Below are 23,621 nucleotides of genomic sequence, written 5' to 3' on the forward strand. Positions count from 1 at the left end.
CTGCGTGTGCTTAAGCTCACTAATGTGGCTTCTTCACCCCCGCTCTCTCTTTAGATCCATGCCTGATAATGGCACCATGTTTGTGACTATTTAAGAGCATATATAATACATTAAAATAAAACAATGAAAATAGCCCAAAAAACGCCACGTCGTTTTACATCAGCCATTCTTTGCCTCTGCCTTTCTCTCTCCCTCTTGCTTTCTCTGTCTCCCGCACGCACGACAGACACCGCGGCCACTCAAAAACGAAGTGACAGTCACTTTCCATCGACTTGGGCGAGCTAAGTGAGAAACATAATATGCTGAGTGTTAGACACAGCTCCCTGTGTTAAAGTGACATTTGTTTTTAATGAACAGCCAGTGAGCCAGGGAGCCAGTAATAGTGATGTTAGTTCAGACAAGCCTGCTGCCGTTGAAGCTGCTGTGTAAATGATGTTTGTCCCAGTGTTGAAGGTGATGTCATTTAGTGTTTGATCTCGTCCCTCTCTCTCTCTCTCTCTCTCTCTCTCTTTCCATTCCTCGCTCTTGTATTTTGTTGACATGCAGTAAGGATGAAATAATGATGTTAAGTGAAAGCACACCCGTGCCCTCCTCATTAGACAGCTTTACCTGTGTTGTTAAAACTAATAATTGCCACTCGCAGCTTGGCTCGCATTAATCATTTATAATGTTTTAATATGTTTTTAATCAGGATCCCAAACACAGACCAGAGAGGCCTGTTCAGGCAAGGTTTACATTAGCTATGTGTTTTTGTGTGCTGCTTCTTGCAAGATCTGGCCTGATTGGAAATGAATGTGTTTTCCCTTCTTCTTGCCATCCCCCTGTCTTTAATTAATAATTAAAATCTGCAAAGATGACAGTTCCTAATTAAAGCAGTCTTAAAAGAATCTGGGAAAGAACAGATTAATTTTTGATGTGGAAAGTAGAGAAAAACAAAATATGTCAGTAGTAGTAGTAAGTAGTATTCCTGACCTAGTATTTATCTATCCAGTTTATTTATTTAGTATTCCTGACCTAGTATTTATCTATCAAGTGTATTTATTTAGTATTCCTGACCTACTATTTATCTATCCAGTTTATTTATTTAGTATTCCTGACCTAGTATTTATCTATCAAGTGTATTTATTTAGTACTCCTTACCTAGTATTTATCAATCAAGTTTATTTATTTAGGATTCCTGACCTAGTATTTATCTATTCATCAAATATAACTCAGTAATATTTCTGACCTAGTATTGATCCATCAAGTGCATTGAGTGCATTTCCTGATCTAGTAGTATCTATACAGTGTATTCATTTATGTAGTACTATGCTAATATTTATCTATTCAGTGCATTTATTCCAGTAGGATTCCTGACCTACTATATATCTATCCAGTGTAGGCATTATGGTAGTATTTCTTACCCAATATGTATCTATCTATTGTATTTATTTAGGTGGTATTCCTGAGTTAGTATTTGTCTATGCAACATATTTATTATTTTAGAATTCCTGACCTATTAGTTATATATAAAATGTATTTATTATAGTAGTATTCCCAATATAATATTTATTAATCCAGTGTATTTATGTAAGTAGTTATCCTGACTAAGTATTTATCTGTCCAGTATATTTATTATTGTAGTATTCCTGAACTATTTTTTATCTATCTAGTGTATTCATTATAGTGGGTATATATATATATATATATATATATATATATATATATATATGATATTCCTCACCTATATGATATTCCTCACCTAATATTTTTCGATCCAGTGTATTTATTTTTGTAGTTTTCCTGACATAGTACTAATCTGATTTATTAATTATAGTAGGATTCCTGACCCAGTATTTCTCTGTTCAATGTGTTTTGTTATCGTAATAATCCTGACCTAGTATTTATCTATCCAGTGTATTTATTATAACAATATTCCTGACCTAATATTTATCGATCCATTGTAGTTATTATGGTACTCTTGCTGACACAGTATTTATCTATACAGTGTATAAAAACATCACCAGTGGTATACCTAACAGAGTATTTATCTGTCCAGTGTATTTATTATTGTAGTATACCTAACAGAGTATTTATCTGTCCAGTGTATTTATTATTGTAGTATCCCTAACGTAGTATTTATCTGTTCAGTGTATTTATTATTGTAGTATCCCTAACATAGTATTTATCTATCCAGTGTATTTATTATTGTAGTATCACTAACGTAGTATTTATCTATCCAGTTTATTTTTGACAGTAGAATTCCTGACCTACTATTTAACTATCCAGTATTTTTTATTATTGTAGTATTCCTGACATAGTTCTAATCTGGTTTATTAATTATAGTAAGATTCCTGACCTAGTATTTATCTATCCAGTGTATTAAAAACATCACCAGTGGATACAAGATATATGTCAATTCAGTCATGCTAGACAGACAGAGAGACATACAGAGAGACAGAGAGACATAGAGAGAGACAGAGAGACATAGAGAGAGACAGAGAGCTCCATCAGAGCTCTATCAACAGAGTGGTCCTCTCCTCTTGAACCAGGAAATGTGAACTATTCGGCCCCACATCAAAGCTTGGGCTTCAGGGACTACAGTTCCAGGAGGCTGTGGAGGGGGAGATGGGTGTGTGCTGCATGGGCTTTAAAACAATCCGTTTCCATAAGCACAAACACTTAATCTCTCCACAACCTGGAGAAAACAGAACACTTCCCAGGAGCACTGGAACAGGCAAGGGAGGACTGCTAGTACACGCCCTCAACCTCTCTCTCTCTCTCTCCACCATCTCTCTTTCTCTCTGTCTTTCTTTTTCTCTCTCTGCCCCCACTTTCTTTCTCTCTCCCCTCTCTCCCTCTCTCACCCTGTCCCCCATCTTGCCCATCCCATCCCAACCCCCCCCCCACCCAACTCTCCCAAAATGCAACCACATCCATGAAACACACAGTTTAATGTATGTTATATTGCAGAGAGAGGGAGAGAGGGGAGAGAGAGAGAAGAGGCAATGTGCCCTTTGAAGGGGAACAGTTCTTGCTTGTGTCCAGTGGTATCAAAGGTCCCTGTTTTCTTCTGTAATACGAGTTGTGGTTCATGTGAGAGATCACAGAGCCTAGCACACTTTAGATATCCTGCTCTACTGGAAAAAGGAAAAGGAAGTTCTGAGATACAGAGTCTTTGGTGGAAAGGGATGAGTGACTGTCGACCAAGAGGAGGGGTTAATCAGAAACTAATAATGCTCAGCATAGGATGGTGTTTGTCTGGAACTCCATTTATATAAATGTTTTCTTTAGCCATGCAAGGCAACTAAAAAAATGCAAAAAACTGCACTTCCAATGATGGCCTTGAAAGAGGCAAAAAAGCGTTCTTAAAGATGTGGTAGGATCTGTGCTAAGGTTTCCCTTGGCGATCGTTGCACAAATATTCTCAATGCATGTGTGGGTTACGACCACCATGAGGCGAGAGGCAGTCAAATAGCTACGGTGCCTTATAGACGGACAGGTGACGCCTGACATGATGGAACATCGACTGGGCGACAAAGGCCACTGATTGTTGAACTCCGGAGTCGAGCCCGGAATATTCCTCAATGGCTGTGTAGCGTGTTCACATGTTCTACTGTACGTGAGGGTCAGCCGGGACTCCGTGGAAGACAGGAGTGGTCTTGCATCGAAATGGAATACTGTCTGTGTGTGTCTGTGTGTGTGTATGTGTGTGTGTGTGTGTGTGTGTGTGTGTCTGGAGGGTATGAGAAAAAGAGAAGAAAAAAAGCAGAGGAAAGGCAAACGTGTGGCTGCTTACAATGGACCATCTGGTTCCTGCTCTAGAGTAGCAGTGCCCTCCTGGTCCATCCTCCCCCCCACACCTCCCCACGCCTCCCCACGCCTCCCCACGCCTCCCCTCACCTCCCCTCACCTCCCCTCACCCCCCCACCAATGATGTCATGTGTCCATCTGAAGGGATCCATAACATAAAAACCTACACCAATTTAATAAGGGCCGGTGTTAAAGGAATTTGTCATGGCATATTTGAAAAATAAATCAGCCTAATGGAGGTCTGTTTTCCCCTCTGTTTTATGCCCATCTTTACTGGCCCGTGGCTGCGTCCTGAATGACAGCATGCTCCCTGTGCTATATAGTTCCCCACTACTGAAAACGAGTAGGGAACATGATGGCAAACGGGACGCAGCCCTTCAGTGAGTAAAACCTTGGGAACGACGGCTGATGAGTTTGAAGAGAGGGAGAGAGAGAGAGAGATAGACAGAGAGAGAGAGTGTGAGAAAGAGAGAGATAGACAGAGAGAGAGAGAGAGAGAGAGGAGCTGACATTAAGACCCCAGCATTTTGGAAATCCAATATATATTGACCTGTGTGCTATCAGCGCCCTGCGCTCTGGTGTCAGCAGAATGTACTCCTGTATGGGAAGCCCTCATTACAGGCTTTCTGAGGAGGTGGGGGGAGGGAGGGGAGCGGGGAGGGAGGGGAGCGGGGGCATTGTCTCACTGGCAGGGTGGGTGGTGGCGGGGGGCGGAGAGGAGACCCGGCCCGATCAGCTCGGATGGCGGCTGGGTAATCAATACTCGGAGCGACTGATGGCCTGCCTGGAAAGCCCCACAGCTGGGACCACAGCTTTCTGTGCCTCGCCACCAATTAGCAGCGTCTGCGTTGAAGGGGAACTTCCAGTGACTAACCGCGGGCCAATAACAGCGCTGATTTTATACCGTTTTTTCCCCCCTCTTCCTTGTTTGGCCTTTGACGGGTTTGGCAGACACACATAGTTATTCGTGGTCTGTATCAATTTATCCGACTATCAGAATGGGTGAGAAAACTAATGTGAGCAGTTTTTCTTAATACAAATGCTATGTGTTCCTCCATGTGTGATAGGCAGGTGGCCAGTGAAGAGACAGAAATATCCTGTTAGACCTTAAAACAGTGTTGGTGATGGCCAACATTTTCTTAGTCGGTATTGGCAAACTGTCAGCTAAACATCCTCTCACAAAACAAAAAACCCCACTCCCAATCGAATGGAGCTAACATGCATGGGATGGCGTGTGAAAGAGGAAGCGTATTATCTCTGGTTCACTTCCTGCTCTCCTGTAGCTCTCTGGCTCTCCTCTCCTGTCAGAATTATAGATAGATTCTGTATTGCGGGCCTACACTAAGACAGGATAAACCAGGAGAGGAAAGCAGGGCAGAGCAGAGGACAGGAGAGTAGGTGAAGATTAGGAGGAGTAACTCTACCTCCAATTACAAACAGCAGAACTTCCTCTTCCCCTCTTTTGTTTTTATGTCTTTTCTCTTTTACAAATGTAGGGTGAGGCGAGAGGATGAGGGAGAGAAGAATAAATAAAGCAGAAGTGTGGGGGTTAAGGGTTTTCCTTTGAGTCTCAGGGTGGAAAAATGATCTAGGGATCCAATGAGTGTAGATAAGAAGAGAACATTATAGCACTGATGAATTACTGCCACGACTTCAAGTCCCCCTTTTTTCTCCTCAATTACTGCAGCCTGTGAAGCTGAGACTGAGTTGGTTAGAATGCCGTGCCCCTTGCATTTCTAAGGAGACAATCTACTTTTTTCTCCGGTTTGACCAGAGGGGGAGAAATCATTATGATGTGATTAGTGACGTTGGTTAGGTGTGAAAGAGCAATGGCGAACGCAGAGCAAGGGACAAGTCCAATTAATTACCTGCTCTGGTCGGGCGCTCGCTCGGGCAAGATCGTTTTATCAGTCATTTGTCGACGGGGGGAAAGTTGCTAGTCGGAGATGAAAGCGGCGTTAGCGCCTGCAGTACAGTCACACGCACGCATGCACGCACGCACACGCACACACACACACACACACACAATCCCACATGACACCGGAGAGTCCACGCCACCGCCAAAATTAAACACGTCTGCTCAGCGTTTTTTTTTTGTTCTTCTCCCTTCGACAAACCAAATTCGCTTTTGGCGTAATTGATAACTGCCCCGTCCAATTATTTTACACATTACAATACTCAGAGGCCCCGTTCCCCGGGTTTCACCATGCCTCTAATTAGCTATGCTAATATCCTCTTTATTGGCGCCTAATATCACCCAACACCTTTCCCCCCATACCGCTGGTCACCAAAGCCTGGTGGTCTGACACGCCGGCTGATTATTGAGAAGGATAGCTTTAATCAAACGTAATTGCAGTTAATTTTTCTCCCCCGCTGCCTAGATCTAATGCTGTGAACTCCTTGATACGCCGTTAAATTCCCCTTTAACTGGCTCTCTGTTTGTTTCTGATCGCCTCCAACCGCACCACAGAGTTAGAAAGATGTTTGGATAAAAATAAATATAAAAACAGAACTGTTTGGTTCGTAATTGCCTCTGCAGCTCACAAAGGGCCCGATTTTAACAATATACCTGTGTGGAATTTAAACTACGTGGCGCTTAACGTCCGGGATATTGCTGTGGAGCGGATGTGAGCAGGACTGACAATTGAGATTATTTTCATCAGATTAGCATCAGGCGTTTGGTTAATCAACTTTATATCAGTAAATAGAAATGAGCTAAACATGTACGTGCTGCGCTGAGATGACTTTTAATGAGAAGAACCTCTCTCCCTGGTGCTGTCTCCCTCTGTTTCTCTCAGTGTGTCTCTGTCTCTCTCTCTCTTTGTAGTGTCTCTGCGCTGATGTGTTTCATCTGGGCTTTGTTAGCTAGTTCCTCACACTCACCTATGAAACACTAGCCCGAACAGCCAGACGATTGCCGCTGTTTGACTCAGCACTTGCAATAACAAACAAACCAGCAGGCACTTTCTCTTCTGTCCTCTGCTGTTTTAATACTCTCTCTGAGCCCGGAGTTATTGCCTTCGCTGGCTTACTCTGGCAGAGAGGCCGTTTGTTCCTGTAGTAGCTGGTGCATCAGCCTCTGTCCTTGTCCCCATTGGCGATCCGTGGGCCCTGTTAAAAAAAAGCTGTGCTCTGTAAAGGGTATAGGGCTCAATTTGGAACACTGGCACTTCCTGACAGAGAGGAGAAGGGAGGTGGAGGAGGAGAGGGGTGGAGGAGGAAGGACGAGGAGGCGGCGTAGAGGAGAGGAGGAGAGGAGTAAATACAGGCCATATTTCAAGCTTGATTTCCTCTGCTACCTTGGTGACAGATTATGACTCTGTGGGGAAATAAAGAGGGTCAGGGAATTAGTGTTAATACTGGTCATTCTCTGTAATGGCCTGTCCAATGGAAGCCACCCCGCTGCCCCGAAAACACACTGTACGCAATTAACCCTAATTCTCTGATGACAGAGAGCCGTGCTGCTCTGTGTTATCACTGATCCAATGACAGAGAGCCATGCTGCTCTGTGTTATCACTGATCCAATGACAGAGAGCCGTGCTGCTCTGTGTTATCACTGATCCAATGACATAGAGCCATGCTGCTCTGTGTTATCACTGATCCAATGACATAGAGCCGTGCTGCTCTGTGTTATCACTGATCCAATGACAGAGAGCTGTGCTGCTCTGTGTTATCACTGATCCAATGACAGAGAGCTGTGCTGCTCTGTGTTATCACTGATCCAATGACATAGAGCCATGCTGCTCTGTGTTATCACTGATCCAATGACAGAGAGCTGTGCTGCTCTGTGTTATCACTGATCCAATGACAGAGAGCCGTGCTGCTCTGTGTTATCACTGATCCAATGACAGAGAGCCGTGCTGCTCTGTGTTATCACTGATCCAATGACAGAGAGCCGTGCTGCTCTGTGTTATCACTGATCCAATGACAGAGATCCGTGCTGCTCTGTGTTATCACTGATCCAATGACAGAGAGCCGTGCTGCTCTGTTATCACTGATCCAATGACAGAGATCCGTGCTGCTCTGTGTTATCACTGATCCAATGACAGAGAGCCATGCTGCATCCAATAACCAATAAAACCTGAACCCAAGTTTATTGACGTTGAACCAAGACAACCGTTCTCTGACATACAATAGAGACTTTATCCTCCTCTTCCTCTCCTCCCTCCTCTTCCTCTCCTCCCTCCACTTCTCTCTCGTTCCTCCTCTTCGATGTTTCTCTCGGCGGTGTCAGTGGGGATGCTCAGGGGAGAATGTGTATAAATGACCGCTGAAACCAGGGAGGTGCTCAGGGTTAGAGATGCCATTTCACATTGTGATTCATTCTTCTGGCCCGCGTCCCCTTTGGAGAACCTGAAGCGGGTGACCGGGGGAACGACGGGGAAAGGAGAGTCTTTCTTCATGCATAGAGGCCTTCATATTTGCTGAGTGAAATACATGTGTTAACTCAACAGAAATACAATCAGCGATGCATGACACCGAAACGAGAAAAGAGAAATCGAACATTATGCACCTAACCTTCTGTGGGATTGGGACCGCGCAGAGTAAATATTTGTGTACGGGCACATACATATTCGTAAAAAAAAAAAAAAAAACGTGGAGAAAATAAATGCTCCAACAGCACGGCCTGATATACAGATTCTACGGAGCAACGGTGAGGCAGGTTTTCTACCAGTGTATATATAGAGCTAGGAAGACTAGCGCTGTTAAATATTGAACTTGAAAGACACAGTAAGCCTCCACCTTTCAACTATGTCTCTACGCTAAGCCTCAGTATCTGCCTGCTCCTCCCTGGAAATAGCCAGGGTCCATTTTAAACAGTCACATAACGAGGCTCTGCCGGAGCAGGAGCGAGCGAGGAGGCGACAGGGGAGGATCCCCGTGTGTACACCTGACACCAGCCCCTTTGGGGTCATACAGGGGGATCAGCTCGACATACGTTTGCCAGGCGGAATGGAGGGGGCACCTTCCTAGCTCCTTCCTCCGCCGTCCTCCCCTCTTCCTCGTGGATCTATCAGACATGACATTTGTTCATGAGATTAGACAGGTTGTAATTTGGTCCATAATTGCCCCATGAGAATGTCCCTGAATGGGGGGAACTTAATTGCCTGACAGCGCCATAACTTACCCCTCACCTCCATATACCTCCTCTCCTCCTCTCTACATACCCCTCACCTCTTTAAACCTCCTCTCCTCCTCTCTACATACCCCTCACCTCTTTAAACCTCCTCTCCTCCTCTCTACATACCCCTCACCTCTTTAAACCTCCTCTCCTCCTCTCTACATACCCCTCACCTCCATATACCTCCTCTCCTCCTCTCTACATACCCCTCACCTCTTTAAACCTCCTCTCCTCCTCTCTACTTACCCCTCACCTCCATATACCTCCTCTCCTCCTCTCTACATACCCCTCACCTCTTTAAACCTCCTCTCCTCCTCTCTACATACCCCTCACCTCCATATACCTCCTCTCCTCCTCTCTACTTACCCCTCACCTCTTTAAACCTCCTCTCCTCCTCTCTACTTACCCCTCACCTCTTTAAACCTCCTCTCCTCCTCTCGACATACCCCTCACCTCTTTAAACCTCCTCTCCTCCTCTCGACATACCCCTCACCTCTTTAAACCTCCTCTCCTCCTCTCTACATACCCCTCACCTCTTTAAACCTCCTCTCCTCCTCTCTACTTACCCCTCACCTCTTTAAACCTCCTCTCCTCCTCTCTACTTACCCCTCACCTCCATATACCTCCTCTCCTCCTCTCTACATACCCACTCCTCCTTACCCCCGCTCTCTTCCTCTGTTTTCTTCTAGCTGCCTCCCTAAATCCCCCCCTCCCTCCGTTCCTCCCCCTGCCCCTCCCTTCTGTGGCCCCAGGTGCACGCTAATCTACCTGACTGTTGATCATGTTAGGGTTTTAAATGGTGGATGGTTGTGTCGAGGCACAAGGTGTGTGACTGCTTCCTGGTTGATGACTTGGCAAGGTGGCAGATGGACGCTAAACGTGGTTGTCATCCTGAAGCACGGCGTTACGGTCACGGCGGAGAGACAGAAGGCACATGCTGTGCTTCCAGTAGGGAGGGGCTGATACGGAAGGACCACAGATAACGTCATTTGATTGGCTGTATTTTGTGAGGCGGCTCTCATATAGATGTGGTTAGGGTTAGGGCTAGGTGCTAGATTTGGGATGTTAGGGGTTAGGGCTAGGGTTAGGGGTTAGAGGTTAGAGCTAGAGTTGCAGCCCCACCAGGTTAATAATACAGGAGCTATGTGAGCTGTCATTAAGATCCCTTTCTGTTGGATGAATTCCCATGGACTGCTCCTGAACTGAGAAAAAGATTGGTTGTCTAATATGAGGTCTCTTTTTTGCTCTTTTTCAGATTTTTCTTGAAATTCTTCCTCAAGTGCAATCAGAACTGCTTGAAGAATGCAGGAAACCCACGAGACATGCGCAGATTCCAGGTAACTCACAAGAAAACACATTCAGACAATCCTCCGTCTTCCCCTCTCACTCAGTCCATCTCCCCCTCACTCTGTCCGTCTCCCCCCCTCACTCTGTCCATCTCCCCCCTCTCTCTGTCCATCTCCCCCCTCTCTCTGTCCATCTCCCTCTCTCACTCTGTCCTTCTCCCCCCTCTCTCTCTGTCCATCTCCCTCTCTCTCTTTCTGTCTCCATCTCTCTTTCTCTCTCTACCTCCTCTCTCTCCATTTATATCTGTCTCCTTCTCCCTCTTTGTCTCAAACACCCCCCTCCCCAGTACACCCACCCCTCGATACAGCAATTCAACCCAGAACTCTGCATTTCCCTGAAGGTATGATGGCCAGGTGAAGGGTCCTGTCTTGGGCCCCATGTCACCTGATGGTGGCTAGCAGCTGAACCTTATTGCTTTGCAGATATATTTAAACAGGTCAGGCAGGACCAAACAGGACAGGATGGACAGAACTCAAGCCCCCCCTGGGAGAGCCACCGTGTAGCTGTTTTCCTCTTTATTCAGGAGCTCAGGGGATAGTTTGGTAGGTTAGAGGCCGGTGTGGAAATGCAAGGTTTCAAACTCACCGTGCCATTTATACTGAATACAGTCTGAACATCTCAGAAGAATTAGTCCCATTCTCTTTCTCTCTCTCGCCCTCTATCTACCTCTCTCTCAGATATAGTGTTCACGTTATGACAAGAAACATGCCACACATAAAATGCTGTGTGCTGTATTTGTGGCGAGTGTCAGTCCACCAACATGGGGAATGTATAGCCCTCTGTCGAACAGTGCTTGAACACATCACTTGACAACAGCTCCAACACTCGTTCAGGACACCCGGCCTGTTGTAGTTATATATATAGAGATGTATCTGAGAGCAAGCGGAGCTCCTTGAAAATAACACAGAGCTCGACCGTTCATTTTTCATAGTTTGTCCGGTGCCAGTGGCACTGTTGATATTGATCCATGCGCTCAGAGCCGAAGGTCAAGGCCTGAGTGAGTGGTCGTGTCCTCTTTGTCTCCGTGGCGACTAAAAGAAGCATCCGTCAATGCTGCTCTACCGCTCTACACTAGAACCGCCAGACACGAGGAGGGAGGGATGGAGGGATGGAGGGATAGACGAATGGAGAGGACCTCTTCTCTCCTCTGTCCGTTCAGGCTCAGGGGTCTCACTCTAACTAATCTCCACGCCTCCCTCAAGGTTTAAGTGGACTTAACAGCATGTCAGGACCTTCAGCAGGCTGGGGCTACCTCAGCACCTTGAGGAGGTGCGTGAGTTTGCGTGCACATGCGTGTGTGCGTGCGTGTGTGTGTGATCTAGAGATAAAGACAGATAGAGGGTGAGGGAGAAAAAGAAATGTTTAACCATTTAAACCATGGAAGGTGCATCTCTCTTTTGCTGCCTCTCTGTCTGTCTGTCTCTCTCTGTCTGTCTCTCTCTCTGTCTGTCTTTCTCTGTGTGTCTGTCTGTCTGTAGCTGTCTCTGTCTCTCTCTCTGTCTGTCTGTCTGTCTGTCTCTCTTTCTGTCTGTCTGTCTCTGTCTGTCTCTGTCTGTCTCTGTCTGTCTCTCTGTCTCTCTCTGTCTGTCTTTCTCTGTCTTTCTACCTGTCCGTCTGACTGCCTGTCTGTCTGACTTCCTGTCTGTCTCTCTGTCTGTCTGTCTCTGTCTTTCTCTGTCTGTTTGTCTACCTGTCTGTCTGTCTGTCTCTCTGTCTAACTCAGCAGCAGACAAAAATTCATCTAGATTCTGATAAATCTATATCCAATCGAAAATCACAGAAATCAAACCCTGGAAAATAAAATGCTGAAAAAAAAAAAGAAACGACAAACTGTCTTCCCTCTTGTAGGGGTTGACGTTAAAGAGAGCCCTCTTGGCTTGGGTCCCTAACTCCTCGCTGGTTTAAATGCCATTTCCAGAATACATTTCACAGATGCTCCAACCACAGTGTTCCTTTGGCAAGGTCGAGCTTTCTGCATGCCTCCTTTCCCCTCTCCACTGCCACCCTGGTGTCCTAAATGACACCCTATTCCCTGTGAAGGGCACTAAGGGCCCTGATCAAAACAAGTGCATAGTGGGCTATTTGGGAAGGGAGCCGCCACAGCCCAGCTGGAAGCCAAGGCAAGGCCTATCCATCATCTCCCCCTCGGCCTGGCTCTGAACCTGGACACAAGAATGAAGCCCTTTCACTGTTAAAAAAAACAGTCAGACAGAGAGTGGGAGAGAGAGAGTGGGAGAGAGAGAGTGGGAGAGAGGGGGGGAGACAGAGAGTGGGAGAGGGAGGGAGAGGGTGAGAAAGAGAGAGAGGTGAATTCCAGTGACATACCATGGTCCTGAGCATGAGGGAGAGAGGGTTTGAGGAGGAGGGAGAAGGAGGGAGAGTGAAAAGGGGAGAGAGAGAGAGAGAGAGAGAGAGAGAGGAAGAGGTAAGGGGAGAGGAGCTTTCATTTTCTCCTCTCCTCCTTTTCTGTGAGTGAAAACACTTCATCCATTCATTCATTCAGCCAAGGCCCTCTTTAGTCCCCTTCAGGTCTCCATTCAGATGCTAAAACCTTCATTATCAGACATTACATGCAACTGTATAATTAGGATTGTTTACTGGGGGAGCAGAATGAAGGACGTCTGGTTTTGTCCATTCGCTGGGTTTTTAAGGCCACCCTCTCAGAAACAGAGCCCATCCCCCTGTACACTGGGACTCACGGCAGGCTTCCCAAAGGGCCCCCTCTCCCCAGTACAGGGGCCCTGCAAGCCCTGGTCCCAAGTAGAGGGCTAGCCAGGGAGCAGGGCAGGCTAGCGGAGGCTGCCAGACTAACGAGATGAAACAGCTGATCAATGTGTCAATAGATCAATGTGGATGGTGCCGATTAGAGTGGAGAGGGCTGGAGGTGGAATGGCGACGGAGAGGGAATGTTAATGGCTGATAGACAACCAAGCCGAGCCTCTCTCCTTAAGTGGCAGATGAATTGTAGCTAAAGCTTAGCAGCCGCTGCCACCCGGCATCCTGCTCCGAGGGGGGAGGAAACGGAGGGAGAGGGGGGAAAAGAAATGCTGTTCTCGTTTATTCAAAATGGAGATTGGAGGATGAGTGTCAGGTACTGCTTACACCCACTCGAAATGACAAAAGCATCCTTTATCAGCGCGTTCACACTTGTAAGTGCAATGTCTTATTTTGACAAAACAGCCCTCCTCGTCGTAGTAAAGGTTAATGAAGTGCTTGAGGCAGAAATTGATGTGCTTTTTTCACTCGTCGTTTCAAGGGGAGAGGTCTGTACTTACACATGAATAAAGGAGAGACGGAACATTAAGGACAAAACAAAAGCTAGCTATAATGTTTTGAACACATGTTTGTTCACGAGGACTCATGATGTAATATTTCGATTTTAGTCATTTGGATGTTTGCCTCTTACTGTTTTGATATTTGACAGGTTACTGTAATGTGAAAAAAATAAATATAATTATCCGGTTATATTAAATACTTTTTTCTCTGATATTTAGCTATAAGGAAAGTCACTTTTAGAAGAAAAGAGAAATAGTAATACCAATTTTTCAAAAACATCACTCATAGACTGCCTCAAATAATTTCATGGACCTGACACCAAGTGAACATACTTAGGAAAGTGGTTTTATTCACTCTAACATGGTTAGATAGCGGGATGTGCATGAGGCCGGCCAAGAAAGAAAGAGATAAAAAGGGAGAAGGGAGGGAGACAGCAAAGGGGGGAGAGAGGAAGAGGGAAAAGAGAGGCAGAGAGAAGCAAGATAAATCAAGCTGTTTTTCCCTTGTTTCTTTGGAACAAAAATGATAGGGAGTGTAGGATTAAGGAGATGTGTTTTGTTTTCTTGGTACAGTGTGGCATAGAACTTAGCATTTAAAACAAAACCCACTTCAGCTTATTCTGTTCTGGCCAGTGGAGGAAAGTCAAGCAAAATAATTCAAACAATTAACTGCACAGGGTTTTAAAACCAAGCTCCCATTCGTAGAGTCCAGGACGTCCTGTGACCAGGACCAATACTCCGATGGACTGTTTTAATGACTGGCTCCCCCTTTCACTCCTGTGGCAGGTTGTCGTATCTACAACGGTCAACGTGGACGGCCATGTTCTGGCGGTCTCGGACAACATGTTTGTCCACAACAACTCCAAGCACGGCAGAAGGGCTCGACGTCTAGACCCTTCTGAAGGTACGACCACTCCTTATCTGGACCATGGTAGGCACATTCTACATGACTTTTATTTTGAAAGGCTTTATAGGCTCTATAGTCTCATGCTTTAGTTCCTTAAGTTCCAGACACTTTTTCCTCATTTAGCTTTTGAACTTTTATTTTGAGAAACGCTCTAGTTCAGCTCTTTAGCTCTTTGCTTTCTTCTGCCTTTCCTCTAGCCTGCCATCTGCACCTTTGTAAGCTTTATAAGAGACATTCTTTAGTTTCTTCTGAGCATGCAAACAAGTCAAATAAAAGAACCTATGTTTTCAAAAACCTTTATTTTGAAACACCCTAGTTCCTTTTCCCCCAATATTTTCTTTACACTTAGCTTTTTAACTTTCTAAAAACTCTCCAGGTAGTTTATTTCTTCCAGATCTTTATTCCTCTTGTAGTCTTTCATCTTCTGTACCTCTGCTCTGGTAGATGCTATGATGAAAAACCTTCCTAGCATTGTGCCTGCTGAGCACATCTCTTCCTTTATAGTATCACAGCATCTTTGTTCTGAAATTTTTCCACCTCATTGTAGATTGTATCCTGCCTTTTACTTAGCTTAAGTCATTTAAAAAAATGCATATTATTGGTAGTATTATTCTGATTCAAACTGCTCACTGTGACGAATATGTGGTGAACTCTGTTTAGGTTCTCTTGACATGGCACTTGCTCACATGGCTTCTAAAAAAGATTTGTCTGCAAATCATTTGTGGCTCAGTCAAGTTGCTGTTAATGTTTCTGGAGCGTTCTGGAGCTAGGAGCTAGGACCTTATTAATTAAAGCACTAGTGTAATGCAGAGCTGACCCCAGATCAGGTCATTGCTCTGCAGGAAACGGGAAAAGAAAGAAGAAAATGGAGATGGGAATTCTGGGAAATATAAATGCACAAAGCACCGAGTGCCTCCACCTTGCAACCTTCTGACCTTCCCTGTTGGATTCAGTTCAGTCCAAACACTTTGCAAGAGTGTATTAACTAGTTCTCCCTGGCAAGTACAAGGGGCTTGTATGTATAATGCTGTGTTTCCAAAAACTTTAAAGACATAACATTTGTTTTTCTGTGTCTTAATTAGGTGTTAATTAGCACTTTACTAATGTAGAAAAAAGTGTTTTAATAATGCCACAGGAAACAAAAAGAAAGGCACCAAATCAATTAAACGCACTGAATCAATCCCTAAACCTCTGCAGGGTAAGGAAAGGCAAATATATATATTTTTTGGGAGGGTTCTTTACTAATGACAAAACGGGCAGAAAGAGAGAAACATATTAATTGGCGGTTAGCCCTGAGCAGGGAAGTCGTTACAGCTCATGACGCATTGTTTGTCTCTTGCTGCGCTCTGTATCCATGGGATGGAAGGTGTGTTTTGCCTAGCAACCGGCTTTAATTAGGAGAGCAATTAAAGAGGTTGAGCCCTCTACCCCCCCCCTCCCTCCCCCCCCTCCCCACCACCATCCTCCCCTGTCTGAGGGTCTCCCGCGGGACAGGGTAACTGGCGCCTGCACAGCCTGCTCACCCAACCCCTTGACAAACACACCCCCCCCCCCCCCATCTAAACCCAGCCCACCCACCCTCGTTCACAACCACCACTGGGGCAATTTGTCTTCAAAGCCCAATTTACCGCAGACCCCCTTCTAAATCCATATTTGTTGAGGTGGTGGTATGATGGTCAATCTCCTAATCTGCAGGGTATCTCCTCCATCTTCCCTTTATTAAGTGAAGAAGAAAAACATCTATAAAGTGTGTGTGGACTGTGTTGAAGGATGCGTTTGTGTGTGTTCTGTGTTTGGGGTCAGAGGTCAGCCTTAGCTGGATAGATCGGTAAGATTTACTGAAGAGTATTCTCAGACATTGAAGGAAGAAGTGTTACGCTAGGTTTCAGTTTATAAGTATTTTTATTGTGCCTTCATTAAATGGAAGCACTTCTAAAACTCCCACTCATTTTCATAGGGCTGAGTCAAATCTCAGCATCCATCAGTTAATTTTCAGAAAGAGAGAGAACGAGAGAGAGAGAGAGAGGGAGAGGGAGGAAGAGAGAGAGGGAGAGAAAAGGAGCAAGCAAGTGAGAGATTGTCTCTGCCTTATTTCATTTAGCACGAGTATTGTTGTTAGATTGCGGTGGTGGAAGCAGGACATACAGTCATGAAGTTGAATCCTCTCCATGTCCAGCCTGACATTCAGAGTCCAGCTAGGCGCTTTAGACTGTCTGGGGATCAGTAATAATAATTACTGGCTGTTTAATACTCCAGCTACCACTACTAATACTAGTAATGCTGATAATAGTAATTCTACCACAATTGATATTAATTGTAATCATTATTTTTTGTTATAATGCAGTTAGTACTACTTCTGCTAATAATTATAATGCTACTACCATTAATAAAAAAAAATCTAATAATAATAATAATAATAATAAATACTTTATTGAAGTTATACAGCACTTGTCAAAGGATTTCCAAGCGCTTAGTGGTGATTTGATGAGTATATACTCAGTTTATTATCAATTCTCTCACTGCTGTTAGAAGTAATATATTCCAGTTGCTGGTGAAACAGTTCCCTTCACACAGTGCACAACACACTCTGGCCCACACACACACACACACACTCTGGCCCACACACACACACACACACTCTGGCCCACACACACACACACACTCTGGCCCACACACACACACACACACACTCTGGCCCACACACACACACACACACTGGCCCACACACACACACACACTCTGGCCCACACACACACAACACACTCTGGCCCACACACACACACACACTCTGGCCCACACACTCACTCGTTTCCCAGTTCATAAATGACCCTGCACTCGTCAGCAATGTGCATAGAGAGCGTCTCAGCGACCCCAAGCTGTTTGCGTGTGTGTGTGAGTGTGTGAGTGTGCGTGGTGTGTAAGAGCATGTTGTGTGTGTGTGTGTGTGCGCTTGAACATGCGTGTATGTGCGTGCGTGTGTTTGTGTGTTGTGCTCAGCTCTCCTCAAGGCCCGCAGCTTGGATCTGATTTGCATGCCAAGTGACTGGAACGCTGTTAGGTTGATGCAATAAAGACAAGCGGATCCAGGCTGCAGGGTTTTAGCCTGTTAAGAGGAGCAGATGGGCCTGGGAGAGGTAAAAGGTATAATCCCATCAGCAGCAGTATCAACCTGCCATCTGGACAGCAGCAACACAATTACAAGGCATTTTAGCAGGCAGAACAAAGGAAGTCCTCAGTGTGTACAGCAGGCATGACGAGACCTGTTTGAGTGTCTCAATACTGAAGGGATGAGGCGGAAGGTGACTAAGGATTCTGGGTCCCGAACGGTGCCCTGTTCCCTTCCTGTACGCCCGCCGCTCCTGATTGGATGTAGTGTTCATGGTAGGGAGCAGGGGTGCCGTTTGGGACGTACGCTAGCACGGTGCCGTGTTGCCTTGGAGAGAGGGGTGCTGATTAGGGCTTCGCACTGCAAAGCAGACGCTGAACGCTGGGAGACCAGCGAACGAACGAACGGCGCTGTGAAGTACACAAATCCGCAGGGGGGATTGTGGGTAGGCAGGCCGGGAGGCTGGGGAGGCAGTGCCAGATCTCTATTCCTACTCTCTCCCGGATCCTTGTCGACTGTCCACTTGAAGCACGATAACAGTTGGCCCCGGCAAAGCCAGCATTCCGTCGGCGCGTGATGAGCGATATTGAGATAAGACCAGTGCAGCCATCAAATTGCTTCCGGCAGCGCCGCTGTGGTGAGGAACATTATGAGAGAGCTCGCAAAGAGAGGAGAAGTAGTTAGTTGGATGGTAGTTAGTTGTTAAACGCAGTAATGAACCATAAAACATAGATACAGATAACACAGTGAGTGTTTGATACATTGTACACAAAATAAGTATTTACCAGGTTATCGCATCATAATAAACAAAATAAAACAATCATGTTGTCCCTGGTCACATTCTGGGGAACTTCGCCTCTGAACAACCCCGGCTCTCCAAACCCCCCCCCCCCCCCCCCCCCCCCCCCCCCCCACCTCTCCCACCCCTCCCAGTCCCTCCCTCTCCCACCCCCTCCCTCTCCCGCCCCCTCCCTTTCCCGCCCCCCTCCATCTCCCACCCCTCCCTCTCCCGCCCCCCTCCATCTCCCACCCCTCCCTCTCCTGCCCCTCCGTTTCCCGTCCCTCCCTCTCCCGCCCCGCTCCTCCCTATAACGCCCCTCCCTCTCCCGCCTGTCCCTCTCCCGCCCCTCCCTCTCTGGCCCCTCCCTCTCCCACCCCTCCCTCCCGGCTGCATATGTCTGCTCTCCGATTTCTATCATCTGCTTGAACGCATTGTGCCCTTATATCGTTAGATGGCTAACACTGTCTGTGTAATTCAGTTCGCCATGCTCCCCATTCAACACTTGTCCCCCCTTCTGTATGTGCATTGAAAATGTATGCAAATCACGGCTGGAGAGGGGGGTGCATGCATGGCTCAGACACCCCCCCCCCCCGTCTTCCTCGTCTCCACGCTAGACTTCGGCGGGGGAGGCATTGCGAATTCCGAGGCGGTGTGTGTGGCTGTCTGAGACCCCAGCTGCCAGCAGGCTTCTCCCGTGCCTCCGCCCCACCTGCCCCTCTCCTGCCAGCCCCTCCAAAACCCCAGTCGAGTCCCCCCTCCCCCTACCAACCTACGCAGAGTGAATGTGTTTACTGTAATTTTTGGTGAATTATTTGCTATAATTGGCAGTGCTGATGAAGGTCAGTCCCTTTGAGGACGCCGGCCCGTCTTTAGAGAGCTTATCCTTTTTCAAACGCTCCCGCCTGCAATTAAGAAAAGCAAATGTCACTTGCGAGCCTCAGAAATGAGAATTTGTACGAACTTATTAGCATGGTGTCAACAGCCCTAGTTAAGGGCAGGCTGCGTCTCTCCCCCTGTGTGGTGCGAGAAAGAGATGTGTGCTCACGGGCCCTCTGCTGCACCGGGAGATGCACGCGGACTCAGCAAACACGACCTCGGCTGGTCCAACATTAAAGCAAACAAGGACCGGAGCCTTGTCTGGAGTGCTCGACACAACAAATACCTAATGGTGATTAACTCACTAGACTCCAGCTGCAGTCCTCACTCCTCAGGCACATCCCTCCTCAGGCACATCCCTTCTCAGGCACCTCTCTACTGTGCCCCCACTGCGGGCCTCATCTCTCAGGCACCGCACAAGTCGGATACATTTTGAACTAGTCAAGTTACCCTCGCGCGTTTGGCTATCCAGACTTAAAATGAGTCGAAACTTATATTGACAAACCATTTATTATGTTCACATCAATTTGTATAAAGTAAGTCGCCAGTGGTAACTCTGGAACTGTTTTTCAAGCAGTAGACACCCAGCCAGGCTGAGGAAAAGGGCGATTTTAATGATCCTAGGACGACGGCAGTGAATGATCTCATGGCTTCCATTATATGGTCTATTGTGAGACATTTTTTAAATAAAGTATATGTTTAATTATTATAACATACATTGCAATTCCAATTGCAGAATACAAATTGAGTACAGTATGAAGGTATGAATAATGAAGCCTGAGGAACAACAGCACAATTACACTAAAAGGTTCTCCAGATTGCAAAACATCCTCGTGTGAATTATTTACAAGGCTTTGTGGCTTTACAGTTAAAAGCACTGTTTCATGGCCTGCCCGTCAATCCATCTATCCTCTGTTAACAACAGGGAGTGTGACGGACAGAATAAAAGTGTAGAACTGAGTGAGAGAGCGAGAAAGTGAGGAAAGAGATATCTGATAGTTGCAGTTTCCTCCAGCATCCTCCCAGTCAGAAACTAGATCAGCATAATTACCCAGTGTGCATTGTTTGGTATCTAGACTCTTTGTACCAATGTTGGCATTTAGAAGCTTAATCAAAGTTGGCCTGAAGAGATTTGTCGACAAACCTCTTTTTTTGTAGTTAAATAGGAAAAGGTGGACTCAAACGATGGTCTGGGCTTTAGCTTCTGACTGTTTGTCAGGTTAAAGGCTACTCGGGTCAGGTCTTCTGTTTTGATCCTGTGATGTTTCTACAGCCGTGGATTTCAACCACCATCAGAAGATAGAGGATCAAAGAGAACCCTAGAAAGGGTTAGTGAGGTCAGACTTACAACTCAGAGCAGATTAGAATATTTCAACAGAATTTGCTTGCAACAAGTACTTTTAGGAGGCTGATTATTTTATTTTTATTTTAATTGACTATTTGAATAGGACTTGATAAATCTTTATTCGCCAAAAAAATTGATTGAAGATGTTTTTAAGAAACCTTTGATCCTGCTGTGTTGAAGTCATTTTTAACCAAAGGCTACATTCATGGATAAAAAGACTTGAACCAATTAACGGCTCTACAAGAAATCGAAACGGCGGGCGTTCCCTCCTCCACCTTACTGTACGACCTTTTGATTGACTCAGCTTCAGATCTGCGGTGCGAGGCAGACAAATCGCCATGCCACATGCGTACCCCGGCTTAATCATCGGCAATAGCCATATTTGCCCTGACATGCTATTTGCTACATCAAGCCATTTTTTCTCTGGCGTTCCTCGCTTCAACAAACCAATAGTCAGTTGGCATTTGCCTTATGTAACACTTAATGTTTTTTTTTTTTTTTTGTACCACGAGTAGAGCTTACTGATGTACGATCTGGCTCTTCAGTGCCTGGTGGCCAAATCATTCATGCTTTTTTGTTTTGGTTTTATTGTTGAATGCTATTACTAGGAGGTGTGTAATGGATGGGCGTTAGCGGTGGAGCTCGGTCCTAAATTCCCTCTGTTTTCCTGTCTGTTATAAGCAGCTACCCCGTGTATAAAAGCCATCAGCCCCAGCGAAGGATGGACCACGGGAGGAGCGACGGTCATCATCATAGGCGACAACTTTTTCGACGGCCTCCAAGTTGTGTTCGGGACGATGCTGGTATGGAGTGAGGTGAGGAGCCTTTGAGGCAGTCTTTATTCCAGGTTTTTTAATTGTTCAAGTGTCTGTTAATGGAAATGGGCACTAACACACTGCTTAAACCTCTGCGCCCACAAATAAGTTGATGAAGTAGGCCGAGGCCCGTCCGTTATAGGTGAGGTCCATCTGTAACAAACCCAACCAGGTTCTGCGGTACAGCAGAGTAACGTCTGGAGTAGATACAGAGGCTGATCTTGTAAACAACGGAGCGTAAAATCTCAATCCCAACGAGGGAACCCCCAGGGACAGGGGAAAATAAATCACAGTCCTGCAACATGATTTTGTGGCCTGAAATATTACAGGAGTGAAAAAAAGAAATTGTGACTGTGGGGGTTGGGTGGGGGGGGGGGGGGGGGGTCATATGGGAAGCATATGGAGGCCATTTTAGCGAGAACGCTCTGGATCCACCTCTGCAAAAAACAAAAAAACAAAGCAGAGGAACAGTTACTGACTTTCTCTACAGGGAAGAAAAGTGTTCATTCAGTGCATGGCAGCAGTCAGTGTGTGTGCGCGTGCGCGTGCAATGCAATGCGCGTGCGCGTGTTTAGCCCTTTTGGAATGACAGGCTAATTTAGACTCATTGCTGTAATTGACTGGAGCTGGCAAGCGTCACTCCACCAGCCAGGGCAGGCATTCAGGCAGCCGTCACTTTGCACTGTTCGCTCACAGTTTCTATTTGTTTCGTCCATTGATTCCTCCAGCTGATTACACCCCACGCCATCAGAGTGCAGACCCCGCCCCGGCACATCCCGGGGGTTGTCGAAGTAACCCTCTCCTACAAGTCCAAGCAGTTCTGCAAAGGGGCTCCCGGGCGATTCGTCTACACTGGTGAGCACACTTGTCTTTCTGCTACCGCCCAAACCCCACAACCTCCCGGCGCCCCTAAACTCCTCAACTCCACACCACATCCTACAACCCTAGTCTCTTTCTCTCTCTCTCTCTCTCTCTCTCTCTCTCCCACCTCTTCATGCTCTGCTAAGTGCTATTACTCCTTCTTGTCTGGAGAGCGGGGGCCCACCCAGCTGCAACAATGGCACCCAGACCGGCTCAGCTCTCTGGGCTGTAAAACGTCTGGGAGCTGCTTGGTCAGAGTTTCAGGGGGGCCTCTCTCTCTCTCTCTCACTGCTGAAACACGATCCCTGGCCCTTACAGAAGGCAGCTACATTATCCCTCTCCCATCTAGGGAGGCAGCTGCCAAGTCCTGTTAATCTCAAACCATTACAACACATCACATGACCAATCCCATTTCTCACTGTTGTCCAGTTTTTATTCCAAGCTGAGACATAGAGACATGTTCTTATGCGTTAGGTGTCTCTGTGTGTGTCTGTGTGTGTAAATGAGCGTACCTCTCTTGGCGGGATCTTTCAGAAGATGTTTAGCACTTTGAAGAAGCACTAGCATTGTCTGTGGGTTTGTGTTTAAGTGTGATGTGATTGTGTTTGTGGTAGGGGTCAGGGTCTGGTACTGTCTGGATGCCAGCAATGCTGGAGGCTAATCTAAGGTGTTGAGAAGAAGGCCTGAGCGTGTGCGTTGGTTGTTTGTGTCGCGGTAGTTTAATATCAGCACTATGGGGGACAAGGTCACAGTCTGTCTGACCTGGAAGCTTCTGTCTGATCCCAAATTGGCCAGGACAATGAGACAGCTACAGATGGCATACCTCAATTTGATCATCCTGCTGGTACAGCAACAACAGCGAAAAGTGAATTCAGTGTCTTAAAATGCTACTGAAGTATACTACTCCTGCTCTGATAAAGTCAGCCTGGATTCGGCCTAAGCAAAAAAAAAGCATCTATAAATTACAATCTACATACTTACTCACATTTCCCGTTGCTGCAGGATTAGTTTACTACCCATGCTAACTGGCTGAAATGATGATCCTACATCTGGATAGCCCCTCCAGCTCCTCCACCACTAGTAGTCCCAGGAGCCGAGCTTTCCTAAAGTATCCATTCAATGTTGCCTAAATCCATTTGAAATGGGATGGATAGAGTCATGAGGGTCCTTGTTCAACTTCATTCAACCTTTGTAAAACTAGGTCATTGACATTAGGGATCAGATATGGGCTTTGGCAATATTCAAAATCCGTTCCTAATACTGTATCAGGGTTTTGACTGAGCTTTCCTGTCAGATTGTAACCAATAGGCTGAAAAGGGAGGATCCCTGATCGTCCAGTGTGTTTTGACCGTATTTGAACTGAGTCTTGTTAGGGACATCCCAGCTGGTTCCC

General features: G+C 46.2%; 1 protein-coding gene across 12 annotated transcripts in view; it reads left to right on the forward strand.

Annotated features, from left to right (window-relative positions):
- The window catches only part of ebf3a (EBF transcription factor 3a), a 102,805-nt gene that overhangs the window by 51,772 nt on the left and 27,412 nt on the right, over window positions 1-23,621 (forward strand). For 6 of the 12 annotated variants that reach the window (XM_013134113.4, XM_013134110.4, XM_013134114.4 and 3 more), the window contains exons 7-10: window positions 10,171-10,252; window positions 14,324-14,468; window positions 21,234-21,367; window positions 22,096-22,222. In XM_013134113.4, coding sequence (XP_012989567.1) covers window positions 10,171-10,252; window positions 14,324-14,468; window positions 21,234-21,367; window positions 22,096-22,222 — 488 coding nt within the window. The remainder of the gene's footprint in view (window positions 1-10,170; window positions 10,253-14,323; window positions 14,469-21,233; window positions 21,368-22,095; window positions 22,223-23,621) is intronic. The other 6 variants (XM_013134117.4, XM_013134115.4, XM_013134111.4 and 3 more) reach the window with 2 other exon arrangements.

The sequence above is a fragment of the Esox lucius genome, chromosome 6 (assembly GCF_011004845.1).
Source record: "Esox lucius isolate fEsoLuc1 chromosome 6, fEsoLuc1.pri, whole genome shotgun sequence".
In the NCBI taxonomy this organism is placed as follows: Eukaryota; Metazoa; Chordata; class Actinopteri; order Esociformes; family Esocidae; genus Esox; species Esox lucius.